At 41.6% G+C, this 21,322-nt stretch overlaps 1 protein-coding gene across 3 annotated transcripts in view; it reads left to right on the forward strand.

The window, feature by feature from the left end:
• Cyfip2 (cytoplasmic FMR1 interacting protein 2) overlaps positions 1 to 21,322 on the forward strand; it is a 122,651-nt gene that overhangs the window by 4,286 nt on the left and 97,043 nt on the right. For all 3 annotated transcript variants that reach the window (XM_021726482.3, XM_005325446.4, XM_021726483.3), the window contains exons 2-3: positions 16,541 to 16,680; positions 18,219 to 18,308. In XM_021726482.3, coding sequence (XP_021582157.1) covers positions 16,564 to 16,680; positions 18,219 to 18,308 — 207 coding nt within the window. In that variant the 5' untranslated portion in view covers positions 16,541 to 16,563. The remainder of the gene's footprint in view (positions 1 to 16,540; positions 16,681 to 18,218; positions 18,309 to 21,322) is intronic.

Genomic DNA, 21,322 nt, shown 5'->3' on the forward strand with positions numbered 1-21,322 from the left:
TCATAGAAGATGCTCAATAACTCAGTGTTAAGTGTAGGGTTACCTGAGAACTGTTTTCAGTTTGTGTTTTTAAAATGTGATGTTTTAAGACCAATTTTGGCCAGGTGCCGTGGCGCATGCCTGTAATCCCAGCAGCCCAGGAGGCTGAGGCAGAGTATCACGAGTTCAAAGTCAGTTTCAGCAACTTAGCGAGGCCCTAAGCAACTCAATGAGAACCTGTCTCTAAATAAAATACAAAAAAGGGCTGGGGAAGTGGTTCAGTGGTTAAGTATCCCTGAGTTCAATCTCTGGTACCAAAATAAAAGACCAGTTTTGGCAAGGTAGGAATGATGAGACAAGAATTCAAATCTCAACCTACAAATTGGTCATACCTCCATATGGGAAAGAGGATGAGGACCTCCTTCCTATGGTTGGATTTGGAGACCACATGACCGAAGAATTTTTTTTTTTTTTAAAGAAGTCTGAGATTCTTAGTGTAATGAGGCTGATGTGGATGCTTTGGAGGACAATGATGTTTTAAATTAAAAAATAATTTTTTAAGCAGAAGACATGAATTTTGTATTGAATTTTCATCATTGGTGCATATGTTCAACAAATCATTCAGGAAGTGTTAATTAAGCAAGCGATACCTTACCACTTTGTGTCCATCTCTGTGCTAGTTGCTGTTGGTCAGATCCAGGAAAGAGGGCCATCCCTGGCATTCTTGGTGATCCAAAGAAATAGCAGAGCATGTATTAGTTTGTCGTGCAGTAGGAAATTGTGAAGTCTATACTGTGAGCACTGTAGGAAATGAGATAAACAAAGGCTATTGTAGAACTTGGCTGGCCAGGCCTCTGTGGGAGAGGCTCCCCTTGACCTGAGCCTTGATGGATGGGCAGCATTTGAGGAAGGTTCAGTCCACATGGGAGATAGCTTAAGCAAAGGCACAAAGCAAGGATGTTCATGGTCAGGTTTATGGCTCTGTGTACAGGTTAGCCACAGTAGATAATCCATCTGAGCTTCTCTAAGGAAGCCCTTTGGGTGGAATGTCCCAATTATAGTCAGAGCCATTTCCTGTAGAGCTGGAAGGACCCAAAGGCTCAAGTCTTCAATGGTTGTTTTTTTTTTTTACTTTTTTTTAAAGTAAGCATGATGGAAAATTTGATAGGCTCAATACCTCATGCCTTGCAGTCAGTCCCCCAGCTTTTCCCCATTTTCTCCCACTCAACAGGAGAGAGAAAAATGCAAGCAATGATATTATGGGGACATTTTAAACCCTCACATAAAATAACAAATACCTGGTTTGCAAACATCAGTACTGAGACTGGTAGTATGAGGTACACACAAGGACCTTCACAATGGGCAGTTTCAACCTCCTGGCTGAGGACCACTACAGACTAACTTCCAGGTTTACAGACAGGGAAATTTAGAGTCCTCTTAGAGTAAGTGAAAATGTGACTCCAGGGACTGAGTCAGTCTTCAGACTGAGCATGTTCGAGTTGCAGCTTGGTGATGATAAGCTGAGGTCTGGGTGCTTTGCAAACCTGAAGTCTCACTCTTGGTTTCCACAGCAGATGCAGCAGCTTCCCTTCCTAAGTTTTTGCAGGTGTCTCTGAGGGGCAGCTCCTCCCCCCAGTTACAGTCAGGGTGGAGTTCTTCATAGGGTGGCCACCCTGGGCCCCCGTGGGAGCCAATCAGCAAGGCACCTTTTGATGGTGTGACCTCCCCACCTGAAAGTGCTCACAGCCATCGCCCTGAGCTGTTGGCATCTGCCTGGTGTGGTTATCAACGGAAAGGCTTCCTCCACCCTGACAGCACAGGAAGCAACTGAGAAAAATGGCACATGTTAATGGCAAGCCCTCCTCCCTCCCCGCAGAGATCTTTTTCTCTGCTGCCTTGCAAAAAAGCAAGAAAAGTAGGGGCCTTCAGCAGAGGCCCCCGTCCAGGCTGACTTGGACTTCTCAGCTCTGACCTCAGGTCCCCCAAATGGAAAGAAGCTGCAGGTGACAGGCCTCTGGTCCCAAAAGACCAGCGGGGGACACTGAGTTGCCTGACAGTGTTGATGTCTAACTGCTGGCAAGGAGGCCTTGGGTGGTTGTCTTTTAAAGTCAATTTTAAAATTTTGATCAAAGTAATACCTGCATGCGCTTAAAAAAAAAAGTCAAACATTATTGAAAGACTCATAATGAGAGCTAAACATCCAGCGCTCACCTTCCCTAGGGGAGGCTGCTTTTAACTCAGAACCCACCAATCCTTCCAGTAGTTGCCTCCAGATCTCTAAATGACAAGCTCACAGTCTGTTTCTTGATTTATCTATTGTGCACATTGTCCGTTACTTCGTGCTGTGATGAATGACGATCATTCCATCCTCCTCCTCCTAATATATTCAAAGCCCTATTGTAATCTAAATCATGTTTAAAGCTTCTATATTATTAAAATGCATAAATGCTGATAATAAGAGAGCGAAAGAATGTTCTTTGGGTTGTGTGGGTTTTTTTTTTTTGTCATTCTTGTAATTTGTTTGTTTTGTTTTTTTTGGTACTGGGGATATAACTCAGGGGTACTCAACCACTGAGCCACATCCCCTGCCCTATTTTATATTGTATTTAGAGCTGACTTCGTAGCACCTCACCATTGCAGAGATTGGCTTTGAACTCGGGATCCTCCTGCCTCAGCCTCCCAGGTGGTTGGGGATTACAGGCCTGCACCACCGCACCTAGCTTCTTTGTTTTTTGTTCAGCTGGGGATTGGATCTAGGGCTTCACATGCTAGACAAACACTCTTACCACTAAGCTACATCCCCAGTCCTGTATTTCTTTTCTTATATGGCTTTTTGGTTTCGATTACATTTGAATTAATTGTCTAGATTAGAATTGATCCTTCCTTTCTTTTTCTCTTTTGAACATGATTCTCTTTTTCTGTTAAGCTTCTGACATGTTGGTTATTGGGCTGAGTTCCCTCCTCTTCTTAGTGTTAGCCTCTCTTTGGTCAAGTCACCCTGCACAGGTCCCTTCCCTTCTCTGTGTCTCAGTTTTCTCATAGGTAGGAAAAGAGCTCAGTAGAGAGCTGTCCTGCCCACATTTCTTGTTTGTTCTAAGTCTCAAAGCCCATCACCTGGCCCACCTGGCACTCAGGTGTTTGTCATTTGAGAAGCATTCCCTCCAGGGTGGAGCAGGTGGGACCTGAGGGGCAGGCCTTGAAGGGGTGGGAGGAGCACAGGAGAGACTGGGGGCGGGGTTGGGCAGTGTGGGCGTGTCCACTACCGCTTTCCCCTCCCACTGTCCTGGGTAACCCTGGGTTTTGCCCACCACAGCCTTTGCTTGTGGGAGCAGCGTTAGCGTCCCCAAAGCCCCTGGCCCATCTCCAGGTCTCTTTGGACTCCTCCTGCTAATGTTATGCCCCAAATTTTCCAAAAGTGGTCGTGAAAATACTAACATATTTTGTGAACCACTTTTATTGAAACATAGTTGGCATACTTTGCGATTCACCCATTTGAACTATACAGTTCAGTGAATTTTAGTGTATCCACAGAGTTGTGTAACCATAATCACAGACAATTTTAGAACATTTTTAGCACCCCAGAGAGAAACCTCATGCCCTTGAGCCGCTGGCTGAGCTCCTCTCCTGGCAACCCACACCCCAGCCCTAGGTTGCCTAGGGCAACCACTCATCTGCTGTAAGGTCTCCTTAGACTTACCTGTTTGGCACACGTTGTGGTGCAAATGGACTCGCACAGTCCAGAGGTGGCTGGGTTCTTTCACTCAGCATAATGTTTGATGTTCATGGATCTCTTCAGGGTGGCAGCAGTGCCTGGAGTGAAGTTCTTTCTGTGGCTGAATAGTACTTCATTGTGTGACCGTGCCATGGTGCCACGTTTTGTTTATCCCTTCGTAGGTTGATAAACATGTGGTTGTATTTCCTCTTTTTGTCTATTATGTACAATGCTGGTATGAATTTTGTGTTCAAGATTTTGCATGAACATTTAGTTTTGTTCCTCTTGGAAACAACACCTAGGAGTGGAATTGTGGGTCATATGATAATTCAGTGTCTAAAAATTTGAAGATCTGCTAGTCTGTTTTTCCAAACTGCTGTAGCTTTTCGATTTCCCATCAGCAGTAGTGGTGCCAGTTTCTCTGTCCTTTTTATTACAGCATCCTAAAAGAGGTGGAGTATCATTGTGTGTCACACTGATTTGCATTTCCCTAGTCACTAAGGACATTAAGTTTTTCCTGTGCTTATTGACTTTTATCTTCTTTGGAGAAAGGTCTCTTTCGATCCTTTACCCATTTTTTTAAAATTATTTTTTTATTTTTGAGTTTTAACAATTCTTCACATAGGCTGAAACAGGAGGATAGCCAGTTCAAAGCCAGCCTCAACAAAAGCAAGGCACTAAGCAACTCAGTGAGACCCTGTCTCTAAATAAAATACAAAATAGGGCTGGGGATGTGGCTCAGTGGTCGAGTGCCCCGAGTTCAATCCCTGGTACCAAAAATAAATAAATAAATAAACTAAAATTGTATAGATATTCTATATACTTAGCAGATATATGATTTGCAAATCTTTTCTTTCATTCTAGGGATTGTCTTTCACTTTTTATGAGGGTATCCTTTGAAGCATAAAAGTTTTCCATGTTGAGGATGTCTAATTTATGTTTTGTCATTTGTGGTTTTGATGTCACCACATAATTCAAGGTCACAAAGATTTACTCCTATGTTTTCTCCTAAGAGCTTGACAGTTTGAACTCACATTTAGGTCTTTCATCCACTTTGAGATAGTTTGTTGTAAGAGGCAGGGTTTCAACTTCATTCTTTTACTCATGAATATCCAGTTGTCACAGCACCGATTGTTGGAGAGGGAAAAAAAAAAAAGGCAGTCTTTCTCCATTGGTGCATAATCTCTCTCTAGTCAAAAACCAAATCAACCATCACTTCCACTCCTAGTTGTGTTTCATTGATCTGTGTGTCTATCATCATAACTATTGTAGAAAGTTTTGAAATCAGGAAGTGGAGTGCTTGAATTTTATTGTTCTTTTTCAAGATGGCTTGGTGGTCCTAGGTGGGGCCCTTGAATTTCCATGTGAATTTTAGGATCAGTTCCTTAGGAATTTGCTCAGAAAAGCTGCAGAGTTTTCAATTAGGTTGAAGCTTTAGATGAATTGGAGAAACTTTGCCACCTTGATACTGAGCCTTCTAATCTACAAACCTGAGATGCCTTTTCATTTATTTATGCCTACTTTAAACTTTTTCAACAATGTTTTATAGTTTTCAGAGTATATGTCTTGTGCTTATTTGTTAAATGTGTTCCTGTGATATATTCGTTTTGATGCTCTTGTGGATAGACTTGTTTTCCTAATTTCATTTTCAGATTATTTATTGATCAGTATATAAAGATATAATTGATCTTATGAACTAATGTAGTATCCCACAACCTTGTTTTGTTTAGTCTAATGGATTTTTAGCAAACTAAAAAAAAATTCCACATACAAGATCATGGTTATCTGTGAATAATAACATGCACAGCTTCCTTCCTACTGGATGCCTTCTGTTTAATTTCCTTCTCTGATATCCTAGCTAGGACCTTGAATAAAATGTTGAATAGAGATGAGGAGAGCAGGCTTTGTCTTATTCCTGATCTTAAGGGAAAGGATTTTTCTTTCTTTTGATAACTGTTCTTTATCTGGTTAAGGAAGTCCCCTCTAATACTAGTTTGTTTTTAATTACTACTTCTTTTTGGAGGGGAGGAGGACTGGGTATTGAATCCAGAGGTGCTTTACCACTGAGTTACAGTTTAGTCCTTTTTTAAAAAAATTTTTTTAGTTAAAAAAAAATTAGTTGTAGATGGACACAATACCTTTATTGTATTTATTTATGGGGTGCTAAAGATCAAACCTAGAGCTCCATGCATGTGAGACAAGCAAGCAATCTACACTGAGCCACAACCCCAGCCCTTGTTTTTTATTTTATGACAGGGTCTCACTAAATTGCTGACACTGGCCTCAAACTTGCAGTCCACTTGCCTCAATCTCCTGGGTAGCTTGGATTATAGGTATATGCCACAAAGACACCTGGCTGTTACTAGTTTTTGACTGGTTTTCTCAAGAAGGGGTTATGAGATTTTTTTTCCCTTCCTGAAGAACCAAACTTTATTGAATTGCAAATAAGGTTCCACATAGAAACAGGGTGTGAATTAGATACATGTCTGTCCTCCGGAAGCTTAAACTTCATGGCAGAAGCAAAATTATGGTAAATCACTTAATAATTAAATATTGTAGATGGTATGAAGGAAGGAACCCAAGTGTCTGATCATGACCAAAGAAAAAAGAGTACAGAACAGAACTTCAGATAGGGCTTGGGAACATTAGAGTGGTTCTCAAAGAAGTAATTGTTTGCCAGGCATTGGGTGCAAACCTGTGATCCCAGCTACTCAAGAGGCTGAGGCAGGGGGATTATAAATTTGAAGGCTAGCTTGGGCAACTTAGCAAGACCCTGTATCAAAATTAACTTTAATAAAAGAGCTGGGGATGTAGCATAGCAATAGAGTGCCCTAGGCTCAATCCGGGGGAGGGGGAGGGGGAGTTCGAGTTCTTTCCTTGGATCTTTTCCATTTCCATGGATCATTCTGGCAATACATGGAGCATGTGTTTGGGGGTTTGGGGTTCTGTCGTGAAGCATGGCATTGGTGGTAAGCCTCCAGGCATCCGAGCTGTGTGGAGTTCTTGTTCCTGCTCTCATGGCCAGACTCCTACACCTGCCTCCTTGCTCTCTAGCCTGCATAGCTCTCACTGTCCATGCTCCACTGTTAGGCTTACTGCTCTCATCATCTGGGCAGCTGTTAGCCTGTGCCTTTATTTTACAGATTGGTACAGGTACCCCTAAAAATGGCTCCAAGAGGCCACTGTGGTGTTCAAAGCTATGAGGTTTGATCACTGGATAAGTGAATTGTTCCTATTAAAACTTTCATGCTCAGCCTGTTCAGAATAAACTGCATGGTCCATTCTGGTATGCTCCGGAACTTTTTTTTTAAATATGCTATCATTTAATTTTTTTTTTACAGTTTAATATTTGTTTCCTTTTTCTCTTTTTTAAATTTTTTTTTTATTTGTTCTACTTAGTTGTACATAGTGGTAGAATGCATTTTGACATACCATGCATAAATGGAGTATAACTTCTTATTCTTTTCGTTGTACATGATGTAGAATCATGCAGATTGTGTAATCATATATACATAGGGTATACATAGGATAATAGTGTCCTCAGTTTAATAATTTTGTTATGATTTCTACATAGTATCTGGGTTCATTTTGACATAATTATGCACACAAGGAATTTGACCTCAGTTCCCATTCCCCTCCTTTTTCTTCCCCTCCTCCTCCTCTCCATCCTCTACTGATCTTCTTTCACTACTTTATGTATTTATTTTTAATTGTTACCTCCTACATATACATAAAGGGAATATTTCCTCTGGGACGTTTATATGTGACATAAAATGATTCCATTAGATTCATTGCATATTTCTTTCCCTTGTCCTTCTTCCCACCCTTTCATTCTTCTAATTCACTAATATATCCAGGAAATTTGACAAAAATCATATTTTTATGATATCCATTCCCCTCCACTGCCGCCTTCATTCCATGTCTTGCTCCAACTTCCACATATGAGAGAAAACGTATGACCCTTGATTTTCTGAATCTTATTATTTTGTTTAACATGGTTTCTTCATCTTCATCCATTTACTGGCAAATGCCATTATTTCATTCTTTGTTTTTTTAATATTTATTTTTTAGTTGTATTTTTATGTGGTGCTGAGGATTGAACCCAGGGACTCACACTTGCTAGGCGAGTGCTCTACTGCTGAGCCACAACCCCAGCCCATATTTCATTCTTCTTTATGGCTAGAGAAAACTTCATTGTGTGTATATACCACATTTTCTTGATTCTTGTATCGATGGGCATCTGGGTAGACTCCATAACTTGGCTATTGTGAATTGTGCTATTATAAACATTGATGTAGCTGTATCACTGGAGTGTGCTGATTTTAGTTCTTTTGGATAAGTAGCAAGGAGTAGGATAGTTGGGTCATATGGTAATTCTATTCCTTATTTTTTGAGGAATTTCCACACTGCTTTCTGAGATGGTTCACTAATTTGCAGTCCCACTAGCAATGTCTGAGTGTACCTTTCCCTCCATATTCTTGTCAGCATTTAATATTATTTGTATTTTTGATAATTGCCATTCTGACTAGAATTTGCATAAGAAGAGCACAAATGATTTTGTCCCTACTTGGTTTCTGTGAGGAAGCTGGCTCTGGTATATGAATGAGTCCCAACTGAACACTGTGACCTGCCAAGCCACATCCTGTCACGATAAACTTCTGTTCCCATGTGGTCCCCAAAACACCCAGCTGATACCCACCATGGAAGAGTGGGCTATGATCCAAATTCATTCTTTGGGATTTTTTCCTTGCTCAGTTAAATGCTGTCCTACATTAAAAAAAAAAAAAAGTGGAGGACAACCTAAGCCTCCTTTTTATATATAAATTTACATAATTTCTTTGCATATGTAATTGTATATGCATGTGGATACATACATGTCTATACATGTGTGTGGTATGTATGTGTATAGCCTCTAACTGGAGAGCCATACAGACAGAAAAAGTAGAACTTATCCTCTTCATGTATCTTCATGGATCCCAAAGATGACAGGTGCCTAATCTTTCTAGCTTGGCAGAGTCTTGTTCTTCTTCAAGAAGGAAAAGGCAGCCAAACTAGGGAGAAAAAAAGAAAGTGTGGTTGGCATTTTTCTAAAAGGTACAACACCAAGTGTGGTCTAGAAAGAAGAGCATAGGATTAGAAGTCAAGACATCCCATTTTGACTCTACCTCTGCTACTAGCTGGCTGTGTGTGTGACCTTGAGTGAAACTATTCGCTTCTCAGTAATGGAATCCTCCAGAGAAAAACAGCAGAACTAACCTCTGCCTTTGCAAATTTGCAAAACAGCTGAGATGGAGGAAATCAGTGTGAACAATCTATAAATTTGAGATTTTAGTGCAATAGTAACAATGTCTTCCTTTCGAGTTGTCATTGCAATGTTTAACTCCTCCACTCTGTTGAAAACAAGCCATGAGTTAACTAACAAAAATTATGGGCAGCCTGGGTACTGGGCTGAGCTCCCACAGTAGGCCCCAGCAGACCTGTAACTCATGCTCAATGCCACATAATCAAACTGAAACTTGCAGGAAGAAGATAGATCTCAAAACCAGGTCAGTTTTTTCCTGAGAACAGTGCACCTGAGTCAGGATAATAAGAAAGTCCTTTCTGTTTTAACTCTTACAAAAAGTAACCTGATCTTAACCAATCAGATTTTCTGTTGTTCTGTTTTCTTGTTCCAGCCTTACAAAACCCACTGTTCTGCTCTTGTGCAGTGGGGAGCTCTCATTCTATTTTGGAGACTAAAGGCTGTTCTGATTCCTGAGTCGTGGATCAAAGCCAATTAGATTTATAACTAAATTTGCTGTACTTTTGTCCTTTGGCATCACATTTCTGCATGCTTATTCTGGTGCGGACTACTGTGTTAAATAGTCCACATGCTATACAGATACATAATCCTCAGAATACATCACTGAGAACAGGCATTAATATAAATGATCACCCTTCTATAGATAAGGAAACAGGAACTCAGAGAGGTTAAATAATATGCATATCGTTGTATAAGTAGTAGATAAAGATTCAAACCCAGAACTCAATCTTACCCACTATACCAACCTAGTATTTCAGTAAAAATGGCTCATATTCCTATTTTCTTTTTTAGAAAGTGAAAAAAGGGAAATGGCCATGCCAATCAATCTACTGCAGTGTAGCAGGGGTTCGGTTGTGGGTGTCAGAATCAGCTTTGACCAAGCCTGGTTTTCCTCCCACGCATCCTGTGTATGGGACTCAGTTCTCTTCCTCTGGAGGATCAGTTGTCTCAGCCTGGGAAAGCCCTAAAGCTACCCTCTCAGAAGCAAGTTGCCTGTGAACCCAGTGTTATTATTTTCTCTTGGTAAAGGCAGGCTTCTGACTTGAAGCTGTTCAACTTAAATCTGCCATGAAAACCCCACACAGAGGTTGCAAATTGTGTTTGGTAAATGATGTTCCCAGAGCACTGTTAATTTTAAAATATTTCATTAATATCTCTCCCCAAATGACAAAATGGCCACGTGTTGGTAGACTGAACATAAAGCACTCTTCTCATTTGGAAGATTGTGTAACAGACCAATCACTCTGGCCAGAAAAGAAGTACTTGTATCATGTGTAGCCCCCGTTCAAATTTCTAAAAGGTTTGTGCTTTCTGATTGAAGTGGATTTGGCAGTGACTTCCAACTCTGGATCTAAAAATGTCTGATTTCCTGCTCCCTGGGGCAGTGAATGATCTACAAACACAAATTCATTAGAGAAGCTGTATTTGCAAGGAGAAAAGAAAGATTGTGTTATGTAAACAAGGACTCTTAATTTATTGACTAGTAGGTTGTTCACTTATTGATTCTCCTCATGGGAAGTGCAGGGGGTCTTATTATGTTAAAAGGGAAAAACACAGGGTAAGTCTGTTAAGTGGGAATTTTAAAATTTGAGAATCACAAAAGAAACCCAGATTATAGGAAAATGGAAGAGGTAAAGATCAGGACAATGGGATTCAGGGTCAGGGAGAAAGAAAAAAGAGATTTTAGATAAGAACTGGGAGCTTATGCACTGAGCTGAGGGTTTTTAATGGAAAGTTTCAAACATAAAATGAGAGAAGAATATAATACCTATGAATGCATCACACAACGTCAAGTTATTAGCTCATGGCTGATTTTTTTTTAATCTATTATTCTCCTCCACTTAGTAATATTTGGGGGCAAACCCTTATATCCTTTTATCTATTGTTTTCATCAGCTTCTTCACCACTGTGGCCAAAAGATCTGACAAGAACAATTTTAGAGGAGGAAAAAGTTATTTGGGGCTCAAGTTTCAGAGGTCTCAGTTCACAGCTCTTGGTCAAAGGTGAGGCAGAACATGGAAGGGCATTCAGAGGGAAGTAGCCCAGATCATGGTACCAGGAAGCAGAGAGCTCTACTCACCAGGGAGAAAATATAAACCCCAAAGGCCCGCCTACAGTGACCTACCTCCTCCAGCCACACCCTCCCTGCCTGTAGTTACCACCCAGTTAATCCCTATCAGGGGATTATTGTACTGATTCGGTGAAGGCTCTCATAACCCTGTTATTTCACTCCTAACCTTTCTTGCATTGTCTCACAAATGCACCCCTCATATCTAAACCTTAACATTCGTACATTAGCAGACACATCTAGAAGGTGAAAAATCTTTTAAAACACAACCTTGATGTTATTATCACATCTAAAAAACACTCTTCCCTTAATATTATAAAATATGCAACCGGTATTCATTTTTCTAAGTTCCTCATAAATAATTTTTATTTTCACGGTGGTTTGTTTAGAATAGAATCCAATAAGGATCCAAACGTACACTGTGGTAGTGTGTTATGGTCTATACAGCAACAGACTGTCACAGGCAGCATTGCACTGGTTACGCCCCTAGGGTGTGACATCACAGGTTGGTCTGTCTTCCTGAGAATTGGGGTCAGACACCTGATGAGATTCAGATGTTTCTTATTGGGTCCAGCAGTCTTCATAGATGATGGCATGTTTTTCCATCAGGAGACACCTAATATTGATTGTCTTTCATTTGGTGATTTTGACAGCTATTGTGGTCCAGCACCTAGATCCTTTTGTTCCTTAGGGGTTGGAAAATAGAGGTATTCTGTCAACTTTTCCAAGAGAGAGAAGAAAATGAATACTTCTATACAGAGAAACATCTCTTTCTTCTTCCATTTGATCATCTAGGGATTTAATTTGTCCAGGAAAAGTAGGTCAGCTGTTGGCTTCTTGTTATTTACTGATTTTCAACACAGTAGTTCATTCACAGTCATCCTGCAACAGCAATCAAGTAACAAAAACCAGGTCTTACTTGTTTTTGAGATCTCAGGGATTTGAACACATTTGTTCTCATGCCAGGGCATTGCAGGTTCACTGATGGATGCTCACCTGGTGCCATCCTTTCAGCCAGTGGAAGCTGCTTCAGGTTGGCTTCCAGGTCTCTGACACAACCCATAACTCCAATAATCTCTTACTTCCTGGTATGACAAAATGTTCTAACCCTTAGACATTTTTCAGTGGGGGGTGGTGCAAGACTTGGATTCAAGGAGTACTGATTCCTTTAAGTAGGAAATGATGTCTACAGACCAAGATCTGGTCACTTAGGGTGCTCATGGCTCATGGGATGGTCATTGTTTTTAGGTCTTTCCAGTGAAGAGATGTAAATAATAAAAAGGATTAAAACAGTCGGATGCTAGGCATAGTGTCTGACAGAATAAGGGCTGAAGAAATGTAAATAATAATTATCTAACTCAATGAAACACAGATATACACACAGAGATATACATACACATCTAATCATTTACACACGTGCATACACACACACATTGTTGGTGGAAAATATCTAAAGTGGAAAATGCATTCAATCCGCCTAATTTGCTGAACATCACCCCTAAGCAACAGAGCTCACTGTGGAATATTGGTTGTTCACTCGCATGACTACATGTTTGGCCAAATAGCAGTTCACTGCTGCTGCTTGGTATTGCAAGAGTGTTGTGGCACATACCACTAGTCCAGGAGAAGATCAAAATTCCTGAAGAGTTTCAGCTGAATGCATGTTGCCTTCCCAATGCTGCAAAGTCAAGCTGTTAAGTTAAGCCACCGTAAGGTGGCCAATCTATGTCAAACTTTTACTTATTCAGTTCAGTCTTACATACGTATTCATTCTGCCATGTCAGGAATACCAGTTCTGAAATGACTAAAAAGAAATGACTAAAAAGTTTCCTAATGGCTCCCTTCATTGACCCTACACTGCCTCCAAACACTCTCATCACAATATATGCCAGTGTATTACTAAAAACAGCATGAGATTGCTTATTTTTGCATCACTTTTTGTTCTTCTTAGGGCGTGTCTCACTGGGGAAATCTACCCTCAAATTATAAAATTGCTTGGACTAGTTCCTTTCTTTGTGGTTATGCCAACAAGTAACACACATGTGTTCATTGGTTTCATTTTACTTTGTTCTTGGTGTTGCATTTTAAATTCAAACTTTATACTGATGTAAAATATGTTCATGGTTTCAAAGTCAAATTATAAAACAAGGTATGTTCAAAGGATTCTAGCTTGTTTCCCTGCCTCCTTGAGTCTATTTCCTCTTTTTTCCACCTTCACCATAGGTAACCAGTTTTTTTTGAAAAACATAGCTTATCTTTGCATTGTTTTTTTTTTAAATATAAGGTGTGTGTGTATGTGCGTGAACGCATGCGTGTGTGCATCCCCCCTCTCTTAGATAAATGAGAGTGTGCTCTTCCTGACCCTTCTTGGAGATGACCCCATGGCTGCACATAGAGAGGTTCCTCACTGCTCACGGCTGTCTGGTGTTCCACTGTGGAGGACACCATGGTTCATTGAGACAGTTCCCTATGGATGGATAGTCAGTGTCCAGTTCTTTTTCCTATTATATATGGTGTTTTCACAAATGACCTTGTCCATATGTGTCTTTTTGTGCTTTTGTCAACATGGCCTTGGGCTAGATTCTTAGAAGTAGGATGGCTGGTCAAAAGGTAACAGGCCATGGGAGTTAGGCTGCTTTACATCTCTACCAACAATGTCTGAGGGAACTATTTCTCCACAATCTTGCTGTGGCAAGGAGGGTCAACCTTTTTGATTTTTGTGAGTCTTGTCAGTGAGAAGTAGTGTCTCTGTGTGATTTTAATCTGGATTTCTTTTACTGAAAAGGTAGTAGGATACTTTCTAAAAATAGTCTTCCTGATCATAGAGGTAGGGCCCAGGCATGTTTTTATTGAGAAGCTGTATGTATGATTCTTTGACACAGCAAGGCCAAGAATCACTAATGGAGAGTGTTTGCAAACACCTCTCATGGACTTGGATGTGAGCTAAATCTCATTGTCGCTCACTTGCACTTGACCTTGTGAAATTTCTTAAATTTGAGCTTCTGATTGCTCATCTGTAGAGCAAAAACAGAATAGTCATAGTATCTACTTTTATAGGATTGGTGCAAGATTAAAACAGGACAGGCGCAGTGGCACAGACCTATAATCCCAGCAGCTCAGGAGGCTGAGGCAGGAGGATCATGAGTTCAAAGCCAGCCTCAGCAAAGCCCAAGTGTTAAGCAACTCAGTGAGACCCTTTCTCTACATAAAATACAAAATAGGGTTAGGAGCATGGCTGAGTGGTTGAGTGCCCCTGAGCTCAATCCCCGCTATCCTCCTCCACCCACCACCCCCACCAAAAAAAAAAAAAAAAAAATCAAAGTAGTCGGATGCTAGGCATTGTGTCTGACACAGAAAGGGCTAAAGAAATGTAAATAAAAATTCTCTGATTCAGTAAAGAGAACCATTGGGCTTTGGAGGCTGTAAATCATTGTATCCCATAAAATTAGTATCACCTCCTTAAATGGACTTCATCGTAATATGAGAAAGAAGAGGGTCTTTTTTGTGTGTGAGTTGGCAGTGGTGTTGCCATAGAACTGAAGACCACATTTAGTATTCAGGAGGTAGATAAGAGAAGTAGATAAGAGAAGAAGAAGAAGTGTAGGTGTGGAGAGGGCCTGAAACCACCCTGCAGGACAGGCCTTGTCAGAGGACAGAGGGGAAGTGCATCCTCATGGGACCTGGCCTAGCAGTTGCCATAGTACACGCCGGGAGGTGTATTTGAGAACTGTGCGTGGTCGTTAGCGAAATGTGCATGGTCGTTAGCTGCTCAGCTTCTGCCCTCCTGAGCATCGGCCTGAAGGGTATGAATTGAGAGAACGGTGTTCCCTGGTGTCTGACACCAACTTTCCTAGCAAGCAGGGCACAGTCACTGACATTCTCAGGAGAAATTCTAGCCCTGAAGCCTGAGTCACGCCTCCCTGCAAGGAGGATGGGAGCCAAGGGTTCTGGCCTAGCCCAGGGTGTGTTCTTCCTCGTGGTGTGTTAAAGGGTTATTTTTATTATTAATCTTTCTGTAAAATTCAGTTTAGTTATTTGTCTTCTGTTTGTTTCCTTTTGCTTCATGTATTTCTGCTTTTGTGACAGTCATGCCCTTCTCATTTCTCTAGGTTGATTTTTTTTTTTGCTTTCTTTTTGATTTTTGAGTGGGAAATTAAGTTTGCTGAGTTTCACTTTCTTATTTTAATGCTAAGTGCCTTTAAGACATCTGTTAGTACTCTCTTTCAGTTTGAAATACTTCATCATTTCTGTCTGAATTCCTCTGTAGCTCTGAATGACCTCTGTGTGCTTTACAGGGTGTCAAGGGTATGGATTCTTTTGCTATAATTTGCATCATTGATTTCTAATTTCCTTGCATGGTAATTGATGAATATATCTATCATTTTGAGAGGAAATTTGTGGAAACCTGATTTATACCCTAAATCATGCCTTATCAGTTTTTAATCAGTGTTTCATATATGTTTGGAAAAAAAACCCCGAGTATTCTATTTGCTGGGTACTGAAATCTTAAAATAGCAATTAGCTTGAGTTGGTTAATTGCCCTGTTCAGATCTTTTTCAACTTCGCTGCCTGGCAAAATTATCTAGGTAGCTCTACTCCGCTAGGGTCCTAGACACAAAATTATCCACGTAGAGTTGATTGGTTTTCACAAAACATGCTCCTGTTATGGAGGACATGGAGGGTCTTCTGACTTTGTAAGCAGTGTTGATCTGAGTGTGGTGTCCCAGCTCAGTTAGCCTATAAAATCTAGGCTCGGATCTCCAGTGGATTATCTTGGCTGTTGCACTCACGGATATTTGTGTCGTGCAATAATTTAAGAGTGGAACTGATCAATATCCTTATGAAGAACAGAAAGTAGATAACTGGCTAGGCTAGAGGCCTTGTGAAGAAGGAATGCATTCTTTTGATTTTTTTTTTTTTTTTGCTGTATTTGACTTTTTTCTAGTTCTTAGATAGCCAAATGTGACTATATGTAAATGTCACTATATATATTTATATTTATATAGAAATGTATATTTTTAAATTCATTCAATAGTTAGATTTATTAACATGTTTGAAGGTTCAGTTTATGAATATGATTTGTTTATATCTTCTAACCTGTATTAAACTTGTCCCACTGTCCAGCGTCAGTTGAAGGCCTGTGCCCTTGGTCACATGATCATGTGCACATTGCACAAACCTCTCTGGGACTTATTTCTTCATCAGTTACATGGGCAGCATACAACCTTTCAATGTTGGTCAAAGAGGGTGGTGGTGAGGCTCAGTCAGATAATGGACACTTTGGAAACTGCAAAGAGATTTTGAAATGCAGAAGGCCCAAGTTGGGGACATCATGTGAAGAAGTGGCAAGTGAAAGTGACCTCAAGGCATCTTAATCCCCTTTATTCTCCAGAAGGAACTTGGACAGGGTAAGGATTGAAAGAAATGTTTGGAAACCCCTGAAATGAATTTTCCCATGTCCTTCCTTCCCCTCCCTCAGTGTAGAACACAGAAACTGCAGCCATGACCACCCACGTCACCCTGGAAGATGCCCTGTCCAACGTGGACCTGCTGGAAGAGCTGCCCCTCCCAGACCAGCAGCCATGCATCGAGCCCCCGCCCTCCTCCATCATGTACCAGGTAATGGAAGTGGGGGAGCATGCCGGGAGCTCAGGAGCTCTGAATTCCCTAAGAGCCTCTGCCCTGAAGGGAGAGGGGCTGCCTCTAGAAGGTTAAAGGTCCAGAGCTGATGCAGTCCCTCACGCACTTGGGGAGCCGGGTGTGAGGAACAGATGAGCTAACCAATGTACATCAGGGCTGTTTCCGTCCCCCAGGGAGGGCTGGTCGATGTGCTCTGACCCCAGGTACTTCCCAGCTGTTCTTGCTGCTGCACCAACCATGTTTTGGCAATCCTGACCTCATGAATTAAATATTGCCATTTAGAAAGCCCTAGCGCCTGCCTGGGTAGTTACTTCGCCTTTGTGTATGTGAAAAGAACGCGAGGACTCCACAGGGCTCAGGGAAGTAGGTCAGAGGCATTTGCTTTGGCCTTAGAGGAAATCTTGTGATAGTCTACCCTTGATTGCACAAATCCACCATCCCATGGGGCTGGTAGAGAGGGCACCCTTTTGCAGTTGGAGTCAGCTCTGCAGTGTAGTCCCTGGGCCCCGCTTGCTAGGCCAGAGGCCTTGTGAAGAAGGAATGCATTCATTTGAAATTTTTTCGCTATATTTGACCTTTTGCTAGTTCTTAGATGGCTAAGTGTGAATGAATATATATTTTTAGTTTCATTCAATAGTTAGATTTATTAACATGTTTGAAGGTTCAGTTCATGAATATGATTTATTTATATCTTCTAACCTGTATTAAACTTTATGGTCTTTATTTACAGGAAAGTATGACAAAATTTCCCTGTAACTATGCCCCCTCTTCTCTAGACACATGGACCCTTTTACCAAATATATGTATTTTACCAAATATGTCAACTTGCTACATATGTTAATATGTACATCTTGTAAATATATACTTGGTGAAATATGTATATTTGGTATATAATAATATGTATATGTTTTTAAAATATGATTTTTTTCTTTTTGTCAAAAGGAAATAGCACTATTTATAGTATTCCATGACCTGGCTTTTTCTTAAAATTTATTATGGGCATTTTTTCTATCACAATGTAATATGGTTGAGCCACATGTGTTCTAGCTCCTCATGGTCCTTCTAAGTCATTGCATGTACAGTGTATGCTATTATTTATTTAGCCATTTGCTATTGATGGGCATTTGAGTGGTTTGCAGGTTTTTTTAAATCACAAAAATGCTGCAGTGGTTGTCCTCATGCATATTGATTTGCACCTTCAGGTGAGAATTTCTGAATGGCTGGATCAAAGTGATGTATACTGAACTTTTAGCAGCATTTTGGGCTCGTGTAGTTTTGGCATTTACTTCTGAGTCTCTTGGTGAGTGACTGACCACCCATGGGAAGCAGATGGGCCCTGTCCTCAGCCTGTCCCTGCTGGTGTGATTATGCAGTCAAGTGTTTGGGGGAGAGGCAAGATTCCAGGTGAGATGGCAGTAGGTTTCCACAGAGTTTGTTGACAGTAATTTGCTTCCTGGACACCAGCTACCTTGGACCCATTCCCAACAACTAAATGTGCCTAACCTTTAATTCCACAGGCCAACTTTGACACGAACTTCGAGGACAGGAATGCATTTGTTACAGGCATTGCAAGGTACATTGAGCAGGCAACGGTCCATTCCAGCATGGTAAGTCTCTAGAACCACGTGTGCAGACGTGCTCCCTGCTGGAGCAGGAGGGGCTGTGGGCGGCTTCTCACACGGGGACATGTCCTCGGCTACCCCCACTTCAGACCCCAGCTATGCAAGCCATTGTGTAGTCCTGCCCCACCTCCTTCCAGAAGCTCAGCACACTGCTCCCCTTTAGCTTCAGGCTTTGCAAATCCCACTCACTGTAGACCCTCCTGATCTCCACCGCTCACTTCCCTGAGCTTCTGTAGCTCTCTGTGTTAACATGTGGTTAGATTCTGCCTTGTCTTACATTTCACTGATTACGGAGTATGTGGAACTTTGTCTGCAAAGCAAAATATTCTTCATAAAAGAGACACGGTGACTTTGGCTTTGGAGTAACATGGTTATTGACTCAAGGAAGCCAGTGGCCTAGATCACCCTACACGCAGAGCTAGCTATTATATTCTTTCTTAGGTTCTGACTCTAAAAAGGAGGGGTCATACCCTTCTCTCTTGGGCTTTCCTTGATTTTTTTCTTCTCAGGCAGCACTGGACTTGGAGGAATTCCAGAGTCCTTATCTTGGGGCTCTGTTGTGGCCTGATGGATCTTTGTCACTCTGTTCGTTGTATTCTCTAACCTTGACTTAGCAAACCTACTCGTTTGTTCTGTAAGTATTTTGCATCTGTACCTGCAGAGAACAGGGTCAGTGCTGGGGAGGTGCCCAGGGACAAACTGGCCAATCCTAGTTCTCAGGGAGTCAAGTCAATACTGAAGCTTGCCATTCACCGAGCACTTTCTCTGTGCAGATATTTTAAGTTCATTGTCTCATTTCATCCTCAATGAACCCTGTGAGGTAGTTCTGTTATAATACCCATTTTATGCTAGGTGCAGTGGCACGTACCTGTAATCCCAGTGACGAGAGACTGAGGCAGGAGAATTGCAAGTTCAAGGCCAGTCTCAGCACCTTAGCAAGACCCTGTCTCAACACAAAAAATAAAGGACTAAGGATGTAGCTCAGTGGTAAAGTGCCCCTGGCTTCACCCCACCCAGTACCTAAAAATGAAAACAAACAACAAACAAATAAATAATAAAGTACCCACTCTACAGCTGGGGAAAACTGGAGCCCACAGATGACAAATGAAGGACCTAACCTCTGCTGTCTGTCAACAAAAATCTGTGCTCTGGACTACTCTTTGTGGACAAATGAAAATTCACAAAGGGTAAATGTCATGGTTAAAGTTCGGTGTTTGAAGGGACTTTGAGAGGATTAATTTGATGAAGGAAGTGACTTTCAAGCGGGGCCCTATAGGAGGATAATGACACCTTTAAGCTGTCTGTAAGGCATTCCTAACACAATGCATTGGAGTCCTCAAAATCGTCCTGGGACTTGCAGAGGGATCAATATACCCATTTTAGGGATGAGAAAACAGAGGCCTGGAGAAGTTAATAAGCATGTTACTCATGGTCCTACAATCAGGAAGTCATGGGACTGGATCTGAAATCTGGGACTGACTCTCTGTATTTTATTCCACTGTCTCACATGGAATTTTACCAGTCTGGGAGGAGTGGGCTTACCCTGCTGGGGGAACCAGTATGAACAAAGGCATAGAATTTCCAGTGGTTACTCATGTGTGATCTGTGAGGTCCACATGAGCAAATTATGGTATTGATGGAAATTCAGATGGGGGTCAGCTGGTGCAGGGTACATCAGTTGGCGAGGGCTGCCTTAACAAAATGCAGTAGACTGGCTTAAAGAGCGGGTGTTTATTTTCTCACAGTCCTGGAGGCTGGAAGTCCATGATCAAGATGTGGGCAGGGTTGGTTTTTCCCAGAGCCACTCTGGTTTACCTGAGACTGCTTCTGGCTGTTTCCTCACGTAGTCTTTCCTGTGCACACACAGCATGTCTCTTTGGGAATCCAAATTCCCTCTTCTTATAAGGACACCAGTCAAATTGGATTAGGGCCCACAGAAATGACCTCATTTGAATTTAACCACTCCATCTCCAAGTAGAGTCATTCTCAGGTACTAGGTTTAGGGCTTCAACAGATGATTGTGTGGAGGGAGAGAGATGCATACAATTCAGCCTGTAGCACTGGGCTTTCATTCATCACTAAAAGTCCAAAGGCAGTGGAAGGTTTTTGTCCATAGGAGAGAGTTGAGCAGACTTGTTTCACCTATTATGTGTGGAATGAGTTGAGGAAGAGTGAATGGAGCAGATAAATCACTGAGATCATTAAATTCCCAACCCTGGAGTTATTAAAGATGGTACTAGGGTGATGGCTTTGAGGGTGACTAGGGGGACGTGCATGTGAGAGTCACCGGAGCTCAGTCCCACGTGGCCTAGCAATCTGCTGGGGTAGAGGGAACAGCAACCACACTGAGGTGTTCTGGAAATGTCAGATCAGGGACTCTGGTAGGGAAGTCTAAGGAGCAGGCTGGTTCTGAGGGTCACTGCATGAATCTTCTATTGCTGCTGTATCAAGCTATCATATTCTTAGTGCCTTAAAACAACCCAGATTTCTTTACTGACAAGTACGTTAGAGGTTCCACGTGGGTCTTCCTGAATTTGATCAAGGTGCCCACAGGGCCACATTTGTTTCTGTAGGCTCTAGGGAGCTTTCTGTTGTCTTGTCTTTTTTTAGCTCCAAGAAGCTTGGCTTGTTTCTAAATAAGAAAACTATGACCCTTATGAGAAGTTGAAAGATGGGTCCAAGGGAGGCAGGGCCAGAAGTCAAGTCCCAAGGCCCCACCCAGGACTCCTTTCTCCATATCGTCTTGGCCTCTTTATTCAAGGCCAGTTGTGCAATAAATCCAGCTGAGAGTCAGCTAAACTTTCCACAGGGCAGAGTCCACACCCAACTTCTCCACTGCCCTGTTCAGCACAGAGCCCAGGACCCCGTGAGTGCTCAGTAAAGCTTTCATTGAATGAAGGAGTTCACATTACACCTGCTATGGGCAGTTGCGTGCTAAAAATAGATGCACATTCTTTATATTACTGTCACTTCCCCTTTTTGACATGTGTTTGAAGCAG

The sequence above is a fragment of the Ictidomys tridecemlineatus genome, chromosome 1 (assembly GCF_052094955.1).
Source record: "Ictidomys tridecemlineatus isolate mIctTri1 chromosome 1, mIctTri1.hap1, whole genome shotgun sequence".
Taxonomy (NCBI): Eukaryota; Metazoa; Chordata; class Mammalia; order Rodentia; family Sciuridae; genus Ictidomys; species Ictidomys tridecemlineatus.